This window comes from Canis lupus, chromosome 16, assembly GCF_011100685.1.
Source record: "Canis lupus familiaris isolate Mischka breed German Shepherd chromosome 16, alternate assembly UU_Cfam_GSD_1.0, whole genome shotgun sequence".
Classification (NCBI taxonomy): domain Eukaryota; kingdom Metazoa; phylum Chordata; class Mammalia; order Carnivora; family Canidae; genus Canis; species Canis lupus.
Window position 1 is genome coordinate 34,339,453 of NC_049237.1, and position 13,910 is coordinate 34,353,362.

The window sequence follows — 13,910 nt, forward strand, 5'->3', positions numbered from 1 at the left end:
AACAGGCTGTATGTGAGCATTTTCAATAGATGACATATTTGAAACATTACTTTGTTTTATTTGGTATAGTTGACCTGTGGGAAAGGTTTAAGAGGGTGGGTATAAAGCCAGGAAATTATCAGAGAAGTAAATGGTTTGGGGATAATGAGAAAGGAAGAGAGGTAGAGAGCCTGCCTCTCATGAGGGATATGGAGCAGAATAAGCTTCAGAATAGCATTTGAAGAGAATAAGTTTGGGGCGGGGAACAATCAATTTTGAAGAAAGTGCCACCCATCTCCCGAACTTTTACAACTGGCAAAGCCGAAACTAAACCCGTTAAACAACTCCCTCTTTTTCTCTCTTCTCCAGTCCTAGCAACCACTAGTTTGTCTCTGATTTTGACTCCTCAGAAACGGAATCCTACAATATTTGTTCTTTTTTGACATTTCACTTAGCATAATGTCCTTCAGGTCCATCCATGTTGTAGCATGTGTCACAATTTCCTTTTTAAGGCTGAACAGTATTTCCTTGTATGTATGTACTCGTTTTGTTTATCCATTCATCCTTTGAACATTTGTGTTGCTTTCATTTTTTGTCGATTATGAATAATAATATGAATGACTGATGCACAAGTATCTCTTCAAGACTGCTTTTCATCAGTGAGGGAGACAGAACACGAGAGACTCCTAACGCTGGGAAACAAACAAGGGGTAGTGGAAGGGGAGGTGGGAGTGGGGGGGGGATGGGGTGACTGGGGGACGGGCACTGAGGGGGGCACTTGACGGGATGAGCACTGGATGTTATGCTATATGTTGTCAAATCGAACTCCAATAAAAGAAATATACCAAAAAAAAACCAAAACTACTTTTCAAGGGCGCCTGGGTGGCTCAGATGGTTGGGCTTCTACAGCTCAGATCATGATCTCTGGGTATTGGGATCGAACCCCACATTGGAATCCCTGCTCAATGGGGAGTCTGCTTCTCCCCCCCCCCCACCCCTCTCCCCTGCTTGTGCTTTCAAATAAAATCTTTTTAGGGAAGATTGGGTGGCTCAGCAGTTGAGCATCTGCCTTCAGCTCAGGGTGTGATCCCAGTCCGGGGATGCAGTCCCACATCGGGCTCCCTGTTAGGCGACTGCTTCTTCCTCTGTCTCTGCCTCTCTCTGTGTGTGTCTCATGAATAAATAAAATATTTAAAATAAATATTAAATTAAATAATATTTCCAAAAAAAGACTGCTTTTCATTATTTTGGATGAACCACCCAGGCACCCCATGTTTGTGTTTTTTCATTGTAGTCATCCTAATGGATACGAGGTGATATATCTTTGCAGTGTTGATTTTCATTTCCCCAATGCTGCATTTGGCTTTTAATATACAAAACTCACTATATATTTTTTTCAGCCAGTTTAATATTGGAAAAAATATACCCCCCACATTTGATGAAATGTTTAACAACATGATGTATAGAAAAGTCTTGTGACATTCCAAAGGCAAAGATAGATCTTTTAGAATCCCATTTTTAGAAATGCCCCAAGTGTCAAAAATAGGATACGTATCTTGATATCACAGCCAATACTCAAGATGAACTTTTCTTAGCTATTGCATATTTGTCCTAACGGCTTTTTTCCACATTTATCTTTCATGTGTAGCCCTTGGTATGCCTGGTACCTGTTATGAGTCCCATGCCAGATGAAAGCACATTGAAGAAATTTGTAGATAGAAAAAATAACTAGCATATACAAAGCTACTTTTTATTAAAACCATATTGTTGGGATGCCTGGGTGGCTCAGTCTCAGTGGTTGAATGTCTGCCTTCGGCTCAGATCATGATCCGCGGCTTCTGGGATCGAGTCCTGGATTGGGTTCCCCACCCGGCAGGGTGGGAGGGAGGCCTGCTTCTCCTTCTGCCTGTGTCTCTGCCTCTCTCTCGTGTGTGTCTCTCATGAACAAAATCTTTTTTAAAAAATTTAAAATTAGGGACGCCTGGGTGGCTCAGCAGTTGAGCATCTGCCTTCGGCTCAGGGTGTGATCCCAGAGTTTCGGGATCAAGTCCGGCATCAGGGTCCCTGCGAGAAGCCTGCTTCTCCCTCTGCCTATGTCTCTGCCTCTCTCTATCTGTCTCTCGTGAATAAATAAAATCTTTAAAAAATAGTCAATTTTTTTAATTAAAAATTAAAGAACATTGGTGATCAGAAATCCATGTTTTAAGCATTTTATACTCGAACATGATAGCCTGTTATTTGTATATGGATAATTTATCATGTTTTTGCTACATTTTAGGAAATTGGAAATTTGAGGCTGGCGTGTGCATTATAATTTTTCCCATTTAAAAAATTGGAAAATGGGCTCCTGTTGATGTAAAATGATCTTGTTTTCAGGTAAGGGTTACTGATTTTTACCTCTATTTGTATCTGCAGAATAAAAAAGTTTTTTAAACAGTCACAAACTTACAGAAAAGTTGGAAAAGCTTTTACTCTTGAACTATTTAAGGGTAAGTTACTGACTTGATTCCTCACCACTCCTGAATACTTCAGTGTGTTTTCCTACAAAGAAGAAAATTCTCCTACATAATAGTGCAATCATCAAAATCAAGAAATTAAAACTATTACTTTACTACCATCTATCCTTAGACCCCGTATAATGTTCACCATTTGTCCCAGGGGTGGGCCTTACAGCAAAAGGATCCAGTTGAAAACCACATGTTGTATTTCATGGCCAGGTCTCATTAGACTAGAATGTCTCCTCAGTCTTTTCTTGATTTTTGTACCTTGACACATTTGAAACATAATTTATAAAATGTCCCTCAGTCTGAGTTTATGTGGTGTTTCCCTATCATTACATCTTCATCTGGACCCCTGCTTTTCACAGTGAACAAACATATACTAAGAGTTAAACTAAAATGTAGACCTAAGACTGGGAATGATTTAAGACTCAACAATCCCAAAAAGGAAAATCAAATGGATTTGGCAACAGTTTCTGTTCAAAGAACTTCAGAGAGAGATGACAGACTGAGAAAAGTTACTTGACACAAATAAAACTAGAGACTGACATATAGAACATACTCCCAGAAATCAACAAACAAGAATATTGAGCCTCCTGTGATTTGAATAGGCAAATCACAGAAGATGATGTCCAAATGGCCAACAAATGTATAAAAAGATGTTCAAACTAACTAGTAGAGGAAAAATGCAAATTACAATGAAATACCACTTCATACTCCTCAGAATTTCAAAAAAAATCAGAAAAGTAGGTAATATCATTGGAGAAATTAACTACAGTGGATTCAGACAGTGGAATAGTATACATTAAAAGTTAGAAGCTAAATACTAAATCCAGTAATGGTCACCATTTAGTGAAGTTGGAAATAAATGTATACATGGTACAATACAAATATATTTAAATGCATATGAGACATAATAGTATATATTTTACATGGATAATTCAAGGATATATGTCAAATACATTAAAGAATACTTTTCAAGAGAGAGAAATGAGATTCTGTATCCAGGAAGAAAGAGAAAAGCAAGGATTTTGCACAGACTTGTTGACAAAATGCCTAAAATAATTATACCTATGCATCTGAGAACCAAAAAAAAGTGGGGAGTTAATTTCTACAAAATGATATAAACTATATACGTGAATTTTAAAAATTATGTAACTATGGCAACATTTTTTAAATGTTAAGATGACAATAAGCTAAATATAGTTGTAACCAAGACTGGAAATGTCATAAGTTCACCTGTCAAAAGATGTATTAAGATAAAAACTTTATGTGTTGCACTGTTCTGTCACTAATTCCATGACAGTAAATGGGTGTATTGCAATTCATTTCAATTCTGACACTACATGGTGTTAGAGCCCTCAAGTGATGTACAAAGTCCTTCACAAAACTGTCCCCATTTCAGGACACAGCCACTTCAGCTCAGCCAAAGTTTCAGGTGTACCCCATACAGGCTACAAATTCAGGGGTTCCCATGACCCTTTTAGATTCAATAATTTGCTTGAACAAGTTACAAAATTCACTCAAACACTATAGTTATAATTATAGTTTTATTATAAAGGATAGGTCAGGAAGAGCCAAACTAAGAAATGCGCAGAGCAAGTTTCTTGCCAGTGAATGGGGATGCAGAGCTTCTGTGTCTTCTCTTCTTGTAAAATCCAGGCACCTTACCTCCCAGCACATTGATGTGTTCACCAACTTGGAATATCCACAAGAGTTCTGATGTCAAGAGTTTTCGTTGCGTTCCATTATGTAAGTATGCTTAAGCAAATCATTGATCACGCAATTGAGCTCAATCTCCAGCTCCAGCTCCACATTCAGGCTGGCCCAAAGTTGGCTGACCCATCATACGATGTGTCTTTTGAGTGATCAGTCCCCATTCGGAAGCTATTTTGAGGCCGACTGTGAGTTACCTGGTTAGTATAACAAAGACACTCCTGGGGTGCCTGGGTGGCTCAGTCAAGCATGGGACTCTTGATTTTGGCTGAGATCATGAGCTCAAAATTGTGGGATCAAGCCCAGTGTTGGACTAACACTCTGGGCATGGAGCCTGCTTGAGATTCTTTCTCTCTCCCTCTGTTCTCTCTCCCCCTTCTCTCTCTAAAACATCAAACAAAAAAAGAAAAACAAAAGATACTCCTATCACTCAGGAAATTCCAAGGCTTTTGGAAGGTTGGTGTCAGAAACCAGGAACAAAGACCAGATACATTCTTTTTATCTTTTTAACTATTTTTTAAAGTAAGATCTATGCCCAGGGCATCTGCGTGGCTCAGTGGTTGAGTGTCTGCCTTTGGCTCAGGTTGTGTATGGTCTTGCGGTTCTAGAGTTGAGTCCCGCATCAGGCTCCCCATGCCTGCTTCTCCCTCTGCCTATGTCTCTGCCTCTCTCTCTGTGTCTCTCATGAATAAAAAAATAAAATCTTAAAAAAAAAATCTATGCCCAATGTGCAGATTGAACTCATGACTCCAAGATCAAGAGTCCTACTGAGCTAGCCGGGTGCCCCCAGATACATTCCTTATCATACCACTGTTACATATAAAAGGTGTTATAAGTGGAAAGATAAACAATCTTCACAGTTTAATATTGGGTAAAGATTTACCAATTGTCCTGTAGAAAAGAAAATTGGTGATATATTAATAAGCAAACTTAAGATAAAATTTGAGAGTAATAAGTTATAAAGTTAATATCAATACATAATATATGAATGTATTATACATAATATTGTGTACTTTAAAATTGGAAAAATTTTTAGGAAAAAAAATTTTAAGACCCCAGAAATAGACAAATAAGGATTATTATGGGAGATTTTTCACTTTATTGGCCTGTGATATATTTAGTAGATTTAAATAAGGCCATAGAAGAAATGAAAATATAAATAGATAAATAGACTCAGAACAACTTTTGCTGTTCTAGCTTTCAGTGTTATTATCAGTGGCTTTTTGTGCAGTGCAGAAACATGGAACATTTTCAGGTGATTTAATCCCAGTATTCATTGACTCATAGACAGTTGCTGAGTACTCTCAAGTGTTCTCCTGTATTTTATTTCACGTGTATCTCCAAAAACAGCTCTCAGAATGAATCAGTACATCAAGCACTTTGTTAAATGAAATCTTTTGCTTCTGTCAGTATTTAATGTATTTTATTTACTGTATTTCTTATCCACAAGATCTTATTTTACTATGTTCACTGTTGTAAAACATTATTCCCCATGATACTCTTTTCCAGTTTGATTACTACTTTTCGGTCTTTGTATCCAGTAATTTGGTTTTTAATTACCTGAGGTACCTCCACTTTCCAATTTCCAAACATTCATAGCTTTCAGATCTTGAGTCAGAATCCATCTCAACACTAATTTTTAAATGATTTTGTTATTTTTAAAACGATTAATAACTCATCCAATTCTTGACATTTACTCCCTACCTTGCCTGTTAGCAACAGCACTAATAAATGTACCAGTGTGTTTCTTAATTACTCACTGACTTTTTGCATCTTAATTTCCTTGAAGGCTCATCATGTGAGAAAACATGCATAAATAAATTTTGGATAGATATACCTTCTGTATGTGTGACAGACTGTTCTTTGCCTACTCAACAGCTATCCCTGGTTAGGCATGCATTTCTTTGCTGTTAACCAAACCCCAATTTTGTTCAGATACTGCATGGAGTGTCCTTGAAATAGGCGGAATATACATCCCTGCTCCAGATCTCAGGAATTATTCATAATTAAGCCACTCATAGTAATCTAGTTTGGGAGAAAAATGAAAAATGGACAAATGCAAATTAAAAACACATGAGATACCATTTCTCATCTATCATTTTGGCAAAAGTTTAAAAGCTTGAACGTGTACTCTGTTGGAAAAGCTATGGGGAAACAGACACTCATACACTGTGGGAATGTTAAGTTGTACAATTTCAATAACAGCAGAAATTGTCAATATCTAATGAAACTACATATGCCTTTACTCTCTGATCCAGTAACCCTGCTTGCAGGAATTTATTTAGATGATAAATCTCTCATATAAAATGTAAATATATTATTTGTAATTGCAAAATCTTGGCAATTACCTAAATGCCCAAACATTCAGGCATAGTTGAACAATTATGTTACATATACCAAGGGAGAACTATGTAGTTGTAAACAGAATGAGGACAATCTATATGAGCCAACAATGAGTGTTTTCTGTGAAATATTAAATTGAGAAAAGCATAGGAAAGAGGGAAATACATATGCATATTTTTGCATAAAAGAACACTGGAAAACGTAGAAAACAATGAAACTGGTTACTACATAGAAAACTGGGTGAATGGGATAAGGGAAAAAGGGACATTTTTCTGAATTCACCTTTTTGGATAAGTGTTACTTTTGGAAACTTAACGTAATGTTCTACATATCAGAAAGAAAAAAAAATTTTTTAAAGCTGATTTATTTATTTTTATTTTTTTATTTTTTATTTATTTATTTATTTATGATAGTCACAGAGAGAGAGAGAGAGAGGCAGAGTCATAGGCAGAGGGAGAAGCAGGCTCCATGCACCGGGAGCCCGACGTGGGATTCGATCCCGGGTCTCCAGGATCGCGCCCTGGGCCAAAGGCAGGCGCCAAACCGCTGCGCCACCCAGGGATCCCTCAGAAAGAAAATTAAATCAGTAAGGATGGAAGTAACTTAAACTATACACACACACATACATCACATGACCACTCTTAGGCATTTTTTTTTTAAGTAGGGCATTTTTTTTCTTTTATTCCAAACAGAATTGTACAGTGGATACTAGCTAGGCTTCCAGCAATCTCTGCTATACAGTGTTGACTAGAATGAAAATTATGGTATCAAAATTGTGATGTGTAAACAGGAAGATACAAGTAAAACGCATAGCATCTAGGAAGGACTCAAAAAAAAAAAAAAAAAAGCTAAACTTTTCAGAAGCACCATTTTCACAAATTCATTTCCCTACTCCAACTCTAAGAACATTCTCAACGTTAATTCTGAACACATTTGCTTCTACTTTGAGGACCTCTCTCCCCAACCACTATCAATAGCTATTCAGGAGAGACAGAGAGGCAGAGACATAGGCAGAGGGAGAAGCAGGCTCCTCGCAGGGAGCCTGATAGGGGACTCCATCCCTGGACCCTGAGATCACGCCCTGAGGCAAAGGCTCAGCTGATGGGCCACCCAGGCATCCGAATATTTATATATTTTAAAAGAACCCAGTCAGTTGTGTAAGAACAAAATCTAGCATATAATTTTAAGGCAAAGGATCTGCTGAAATCAATGATTTTAAAAGTATTTGACCAAAAGGAAAGAGGTAAACAAATACAAATGAGAACACTTCTGGTAAACAAAAAAAATTAGAAGTGGCTTGCAAAAAAAAAAAAAAAGAAGTGGCTTGCAAACCTAAGATTAAATGCAGTTTTATATGGTAAGTGATGAGTAAGGATCAGAGATTGATGATTATGTTCCACAAGATGAAACACACAACATGTATATACATACATGCATGGTAGAAGAAAAGAGAAAGAAAGTTGTTTAAGGATTATAGTTTGGGGGGATCCCTAGGTGGCACAGCGGTTTAGCGCCTGCCTTTGGCCCAGGGCGCGATCCTGGAGACCCAGGATCGAATCCCACGTCGGGCTCCCTGCATGGAGCCTGCTTCTCCCTCTGCCTGTGTCTCTGCCTCTCTCTCTCTCTCTCTCTCTCTTTCTGTGACTATCATGAATAAATAAAAATTTTAAAAAAGAATTATAGTTTGGGGGGGGGGCAGGTGGTTCAGCAGTTTAGCGCTGCCCTCAGCCCAGGGTGTGATCCTGGAGACCCAGGATCGAGTCCCACGTCGCCTGCTGCTCCCTTTGCCTGTGTCTCTGCCTCTCTCTCTCTCTCTCTCTGTGTGTCTCTCATGAATAAATAAATAAAACCTTTAAAAAAAAGAATTAGTTTTTTTAAGTAAGATGCCTTTACAACCAAAATACCAAAAACTGATAATGCAATCACCAAGTCCCTTTTTTAAAAGATTGATGGACTGATTTATGATAGACAGAGAGAGAGGCAGAGACACAGGAGGAGGGGGAAGCAGTCTCCATGCCCGGAGCCCAATGTTGGACTCGATCCCGGGACTCCATCCCAGGACTCCAGGATCCGCCCTGGGCCAAAGGCAGGAGCTAAACCGCTGAGCCACCCAGGGATCCCGACCAAGTCCCTTGACTGCTCAGCCAACCTCAGCTTTCCCTACTCTGATCGGACTGCAGAGGTCAGAGAACATAATGCAAAATAAAAGTAGAAATCAGGCTGACTTGGGTGTTCATTCCTACTCCATCAGTTCCTATCTGTGTGACTAGATATGTTTTTGACCCCCTAGGTGTCTGTTTCTTCACCTGTAAAATAGAGGATGATAGTAATACCTGTGTCATTATTGAAGGATTATTGAAGGATTAAACAGGAAGATACAAGTAAAACGCATAGCATCTAGGAAAAAAAAAGCTAAACTTTTCAGAAGCACCATTTTCACAAATTCATTTCCCTACTCCAACTCTAAGAACATTCTCAACGTTAATTCTGAACACATTTGCTTCTACTTTGAGGACCTCTCTCCCCAACCAGTATCCATAGCTCCCATTTCTCCTCTGGCTTTTTGTTGTTGTTTTGTTTGTTTTGTTTTGTTTTACTGTTCTCAATTCTCTAGGAACTTCAGAAATACCATCCTCATTTGAGTTCTGAGCTCTCCAGGCTTGGCTAGAATTCAGCCTCCTTTAAACCTCTAATGTCCACAGAGACTACAACATCTATTGCAGTTAAACAGGTGCCAGGCTCTTCAGTATTGTTTCATCACCTTTTCATGTTTTGTGCTTCTCTTCCAGCCTTATTTTGCACCATATGACCTATTTCTATTGATTAAAGTAGCTTTCCAGACCATAATATTTCACACGTGTTCTCTACCAAAAAAAAAAAAAAAAATCCTTGCAACTTCTTTCCTCTTCTTCAGACAAATTCAAAGTTTTGCCTGGGAAGAAGGTTCAAAATTCAATTCCAATGCCACCGTCCTAAAGCTTTCTGTAACTGCTGCCCAGGAGGGATAAGGCATGTTGCTCCCCTACTGTACTATTGGATAGGCACTTGTAAAATGTTTCTTCACAACCTGAAAAGGTAGGCCTTTCTGAGCCCTTTTAATAGATGAGGAATCTGAAGTTGGGAGAGATTTGGTGATTACCCAAGGACACTGCTATGAAGTTGGCAAAGCCAAGATCCCAGCGCTCGCCTCCTGACAGAGGATGTTGCTCTCGCCTGGGTTAGTGGCAGTATGTGTCTTCTGTAGAGTCCGTATGGCTGCTTAGCACCTGCTCTACAAGGGATGTGGCACTTAGCAGGTGCTCAGTAAGTATTTGTTGAATGTCCAAATCATTAGAACTCAGTAAACACTGCAGAAAATGCAGTGAAGAACGCTGGAGCTGGAAGGGACACAGACTGTTATCACGGAAAAATCATGAAAGGGAGGCTTGGAGAGCCGCCTGGGTGGCTCAGTCGGTTAAGCGGGGGACTTGGGCTGGGGTCGTGATCTCGGGGTCCTGGGATACGGCTGGGGTCAGGCTCCCCCCACTCCCTCCCTTCCCCCCAGAGGGGGCATCTGCTTGTCCCTCGCCCTCTGCCCCACCCTCCCCTCGCGCTGGCAAGCCGGGGGGGTGGACCTAAAAAAAAAAAAAGAAAAAGAGGCTTTAAGATGTTAGGGTCCACGGCTAGTTGGCGGCAGGGTTAAGGCTAGAAAGAATCCATTTATAGACCCAATAAACACTGAATGCTTGGGATCCCTGGGTGGCGCAGCGGTTTGGCGCCTGCCTTTGGCCCAGGGCGCGATCCTGGAGACCCGGGATCGAATCCCACGTCGGGCTCCCGGTGCATGGAGCCTGCTTCTCCCTCTGCTTGTATCTCTGCCTCTCTCTCTCTTTCTCTCTCTCTGTGACTATCATAAATAAAAATTAAAAAAAAAAACAAAAAACACTGAATGCTTGCTCTGGGAGAGTGCCTGACTCTGGGGGGACAGCGCTGCAGGGGAAAGGCCCAGGTTTCCCAGCTCCTCCCCAGAGTGCGGAAACAGCACTGCAAGAGGCTAAGGTGGGCCTACGTCCCCAGAGAAAAGGATGTGAAGAAAAGGCTTTCACCCAAGTGGGAAAGGAAGAGAGAGGAGGGAGGAGGGAGGGACAGGAGCCCGCCTCGGCGCCATCCCCGGGCCGCTTGTCCGCCGAGCCGCACGGGGGCGCTGCAGCCTTCTTGCGTCCCGAGCCCCGGCGGGCGCCGCCGGCTCCCCGCTCCCGGCGGAAATGCCCGGGCGCTGACGGAAACCCGGAGGGAGGGCAGCGAGGGAGCGAGGGAAGGGGCGAGAGAGCCGGGAGAGGCCGGCGGCGGCGGCGGCGGCGGCTCGGGGTGAGCGTCCGGCGGGTGGTTCGCCGAAGGCCCGCGCCGCGCTCCCGCCCACCTCCCCGCGCCCTTCGCCGGCTGCGGGGCGGGCGAGGGACCCCGCAGGCCGCGCGCCGGGAGCCGCCCGCTGGCCTTGGGCGGGGCGAGGGGCCCGCAGCCGCGCCGCCCCGCTCCCTCCTCTGCCGCTGGGAGCCGCTGGCGGCGGGAGAGGGGAGCGGCGCGCGGGGCGCGGGAGGGCAGGGGCGGGGTGGGGGGAGGGAGGCAGCGGGCCGCCATGGACGACAAGGCGTTCACCAAGGAGCTGGACCAGTGGGTCGAGCAGCTCAACGAGTGTAAGCAGCTGAACGAGAACCAGGTGCGGACGCTGTGCGAGAAGGTAAGCGAAGCGGCCTGCGGGGGCGGGCGGCCGGCCGGAGCGGGGCGGGGCGGGCGGGCGGGGCGGGGCGGGCCGCTGCTCCCCGGCCCCCGCCCTCCGGAAGCCCCTGCGCCGGCCCGGGGAGCCCACGCCCCGCTTGGGTCGGGGTCCCCGGCGCCCCGCTGGGGATTCCTGACCCTAACGTCTCACGTGCGCGCCAGCGGCGGGGTAATCCAGCGCGAGCTTTTGCTGGAAAATGCACCGAAAGTGAACCTGGATGGTCTTAATTATTAACCGAGCTTGTTAAGAGACGTAGGGCTTTTCTCGGGTGAATGGGGGGGGGGGGGCTGGGGGGCTCCAAAAATCAGCAGCTTGCAATGTGCCAGCCCGTTTGTCTCTGGAGGGGTGGGCGTAGTGGCCGACGGATGGGTAAACCGAGGCTGACTTCGATCTCAGCACGCGGCGACTGGTCTTCGCACGGATTCTTGATTGTCCGAAACCAGGCGGTCTGTCTTTTAAATTGGACCACAGGGGCACCTGGGTGGCCCAGTGATCGAGCGTCCGCCTTTAGCCCAGGTCGTGCCCCCGGGGTCCTGGGATCGAGTCCCACGTCGGGCTCCTCCTCGCAGGGAGCCTGCTTCTGCCTCTGCCTGTGTCTCTGCCTCTCACGAATAGATAAATAAAAAGCTTTAAAAAAAAAAAATAGTTTGGCCACAGTGATAACTTGAAATGATAGATGGGCTACGTGTCTTTGATTCAGGGCAGCCCTTTTCAAAAGTTATTTCCGTTTCTGTTATATGTAAAGTGTTTGGGGTTCTTTCTTTTCTTTTTCTTTTTCTTTTTCTTTCTCTTTTTCTTTTTTTTCTTTTTCTTTTTTTTCTTTTTCTTTTTCTTTTCTTTTTTCTCTTGTCCCAGGGTAATAAAATCTGCAAGTGATAAACTGCTCACAGTCGTCCTTGACTGGGTGATCTTGGACAACTTTCTTGAATTCTGTGTCCATTGTTTTCTTAACCGCTGGAGTTGTTTCACACTCTTCATCTTACCGGATAAGTCTTGGAATTTTTCTCGTTCGGTTTTTATGATTGGACTAGATAACTTTCACACATTTTTATGGAAAAAAAAGTCTGTATGAAAGAGTAACCAAGTTCTTTTTCTTTTTTTAAGATTTTATTTATTTATTCGTGAGAAGACAGGCCGAGGGAGAAACAGGCTCCATGTAGGGAGCCAGACGCAGGCAGGACTCGACCCCAGGACTCTGGGATCACACCCTGGGCTGAAGGCAGATGCTCCACGGCTGAGCCACACAGGTGTCCCTAACCAAGTTATTCTTAATGCTGTTGGATTTGTTTGTATTCTTAAGGCATAAATCTAAGACTTTTTTTGAGAGTTTGTGTTTGGAAATCGGAATGCCTTAGAAATGCATTGGAGAGGGCATTCCTTTTTTTTTTTTTTTTTTTTTTTTTTTTTTTTTTTTTTTTTTTTTTTAAGATTTTATTTATTCATGAGAGACATAAAGAGGCTGACACAGGCAGAGGGAAATCGCCTCGTAGGGAGCCCTATGCGGGACTGAATCCCGGCCTCAGGAATCACGCCCTGAGCTGAAGGCAGACAGACGCTCAACCCGCTGAGCACCCACCTAGGCATCCCCAGTAATAGGGCACTCTTAAAATTATGCAACTTAGGGATGGAGGAATAATAGCTAATGTTAAGTTAGAATAGTTTTTAACAAGTGTAATGTTGCCTAGCACTTTTGTATATTATATAACTCGTTGCGGGACGCCTCCGTGGCTCAGCAGTTGAGCGTCTGCCTTTGGCTCGGGGCATGATCCTGGGGGTCTTAGGATCGAGTCCCGCATCAGGCTCCCTGCATGGAGCCTGCTTCTCCCTCTGCCTGTGTGTGTCTCTGCCTCTCTGTGTGTGTGTGTCATGAATAAAATCTTTTAAGTAAATCACTCACTCACTCCCTCTTTGTTAACAGGAGAATTTCTGTAAATAGGACTGCCAAGCCAGTGGTATTTTTTTCTTTCTGAAACAAACATTACTTACAGCTTCAAGTAGACATTCTGTGTGCTTGTTTGATAACCTAAAATTTCACGAGTCTTAAATTTTACATTTTAAATTCCTTTCTCAAATTTTACATTTTAAATTGTTCTCTTGGGCAGCCCAGGTGGCTCAGTGGTTTAGCGCTGCCTTCAGCCCAGGGCCTTGTCCTGGGGACCCGGGATCGAGTCCGGCGTCAGGCTCCCTGCGTGGAGCCTGCTTCTCTCTCTGCCTGTGTCTCCCTGCCCCCTTCAAATAAATAAATAAATTTTTCTAAAAAAAAAATAAAAAATAAATTGCTCTCTCAAGGTCTAGTGTCAGCATTCAATCTTAAAATACCTAGTCTTGAAATTAGTTGAGTCAGTTAACCCTGCTATGAACATTAAAGACTTGAAGTTATGAACAAAGCTGATGTTGAATCCCTTTGACTCGCTAATAGTTTTGATATATTCCTAGAGAAGAATTCAAGTCACACTTAAATCTTTTTGTTTTTGTGGAGTTTTTTAAACTTTTCTTTAATCTCTATACCAAACATGGTTCTCGAACTCACAACCATAAGATCAAGAGTGGGATGCTTATCTGACTGAGCTAGCCAGGTACCCCTCAGTCACAATTTAAGTCTTGAGGAGGCTTTCTGT

The 13,910-nt window shown here is 42.8% G+C and overlaps 1 protein-coding gene across 1 annotated transcript in view; it reads left to right on the forward strand.

Annotated features, from left to right (window-relative positions):
* Positions 1-11,066: 11,066 nt before the first annotated feature.
* The window catches only part of PPP2CB (protein phosphatase 2 catalytic subunit beta), a 34,071-nt gene continuing 31,227 nt past the window's right edge, over positions 11,067-13,910 (forward strand). Inside the window, exon 1 of the mRNA XM_038560171.1 lies at positions 11,067-11,253. Coding sequence (XP_038416099.1) covers positions 11,152-11,253 — 102 coding nt within the window. The 5' untranslated portion in view covers positions 11,067-11,151. The remainder of the gene's footprint in view (positions 11,254-13,910) is intronic.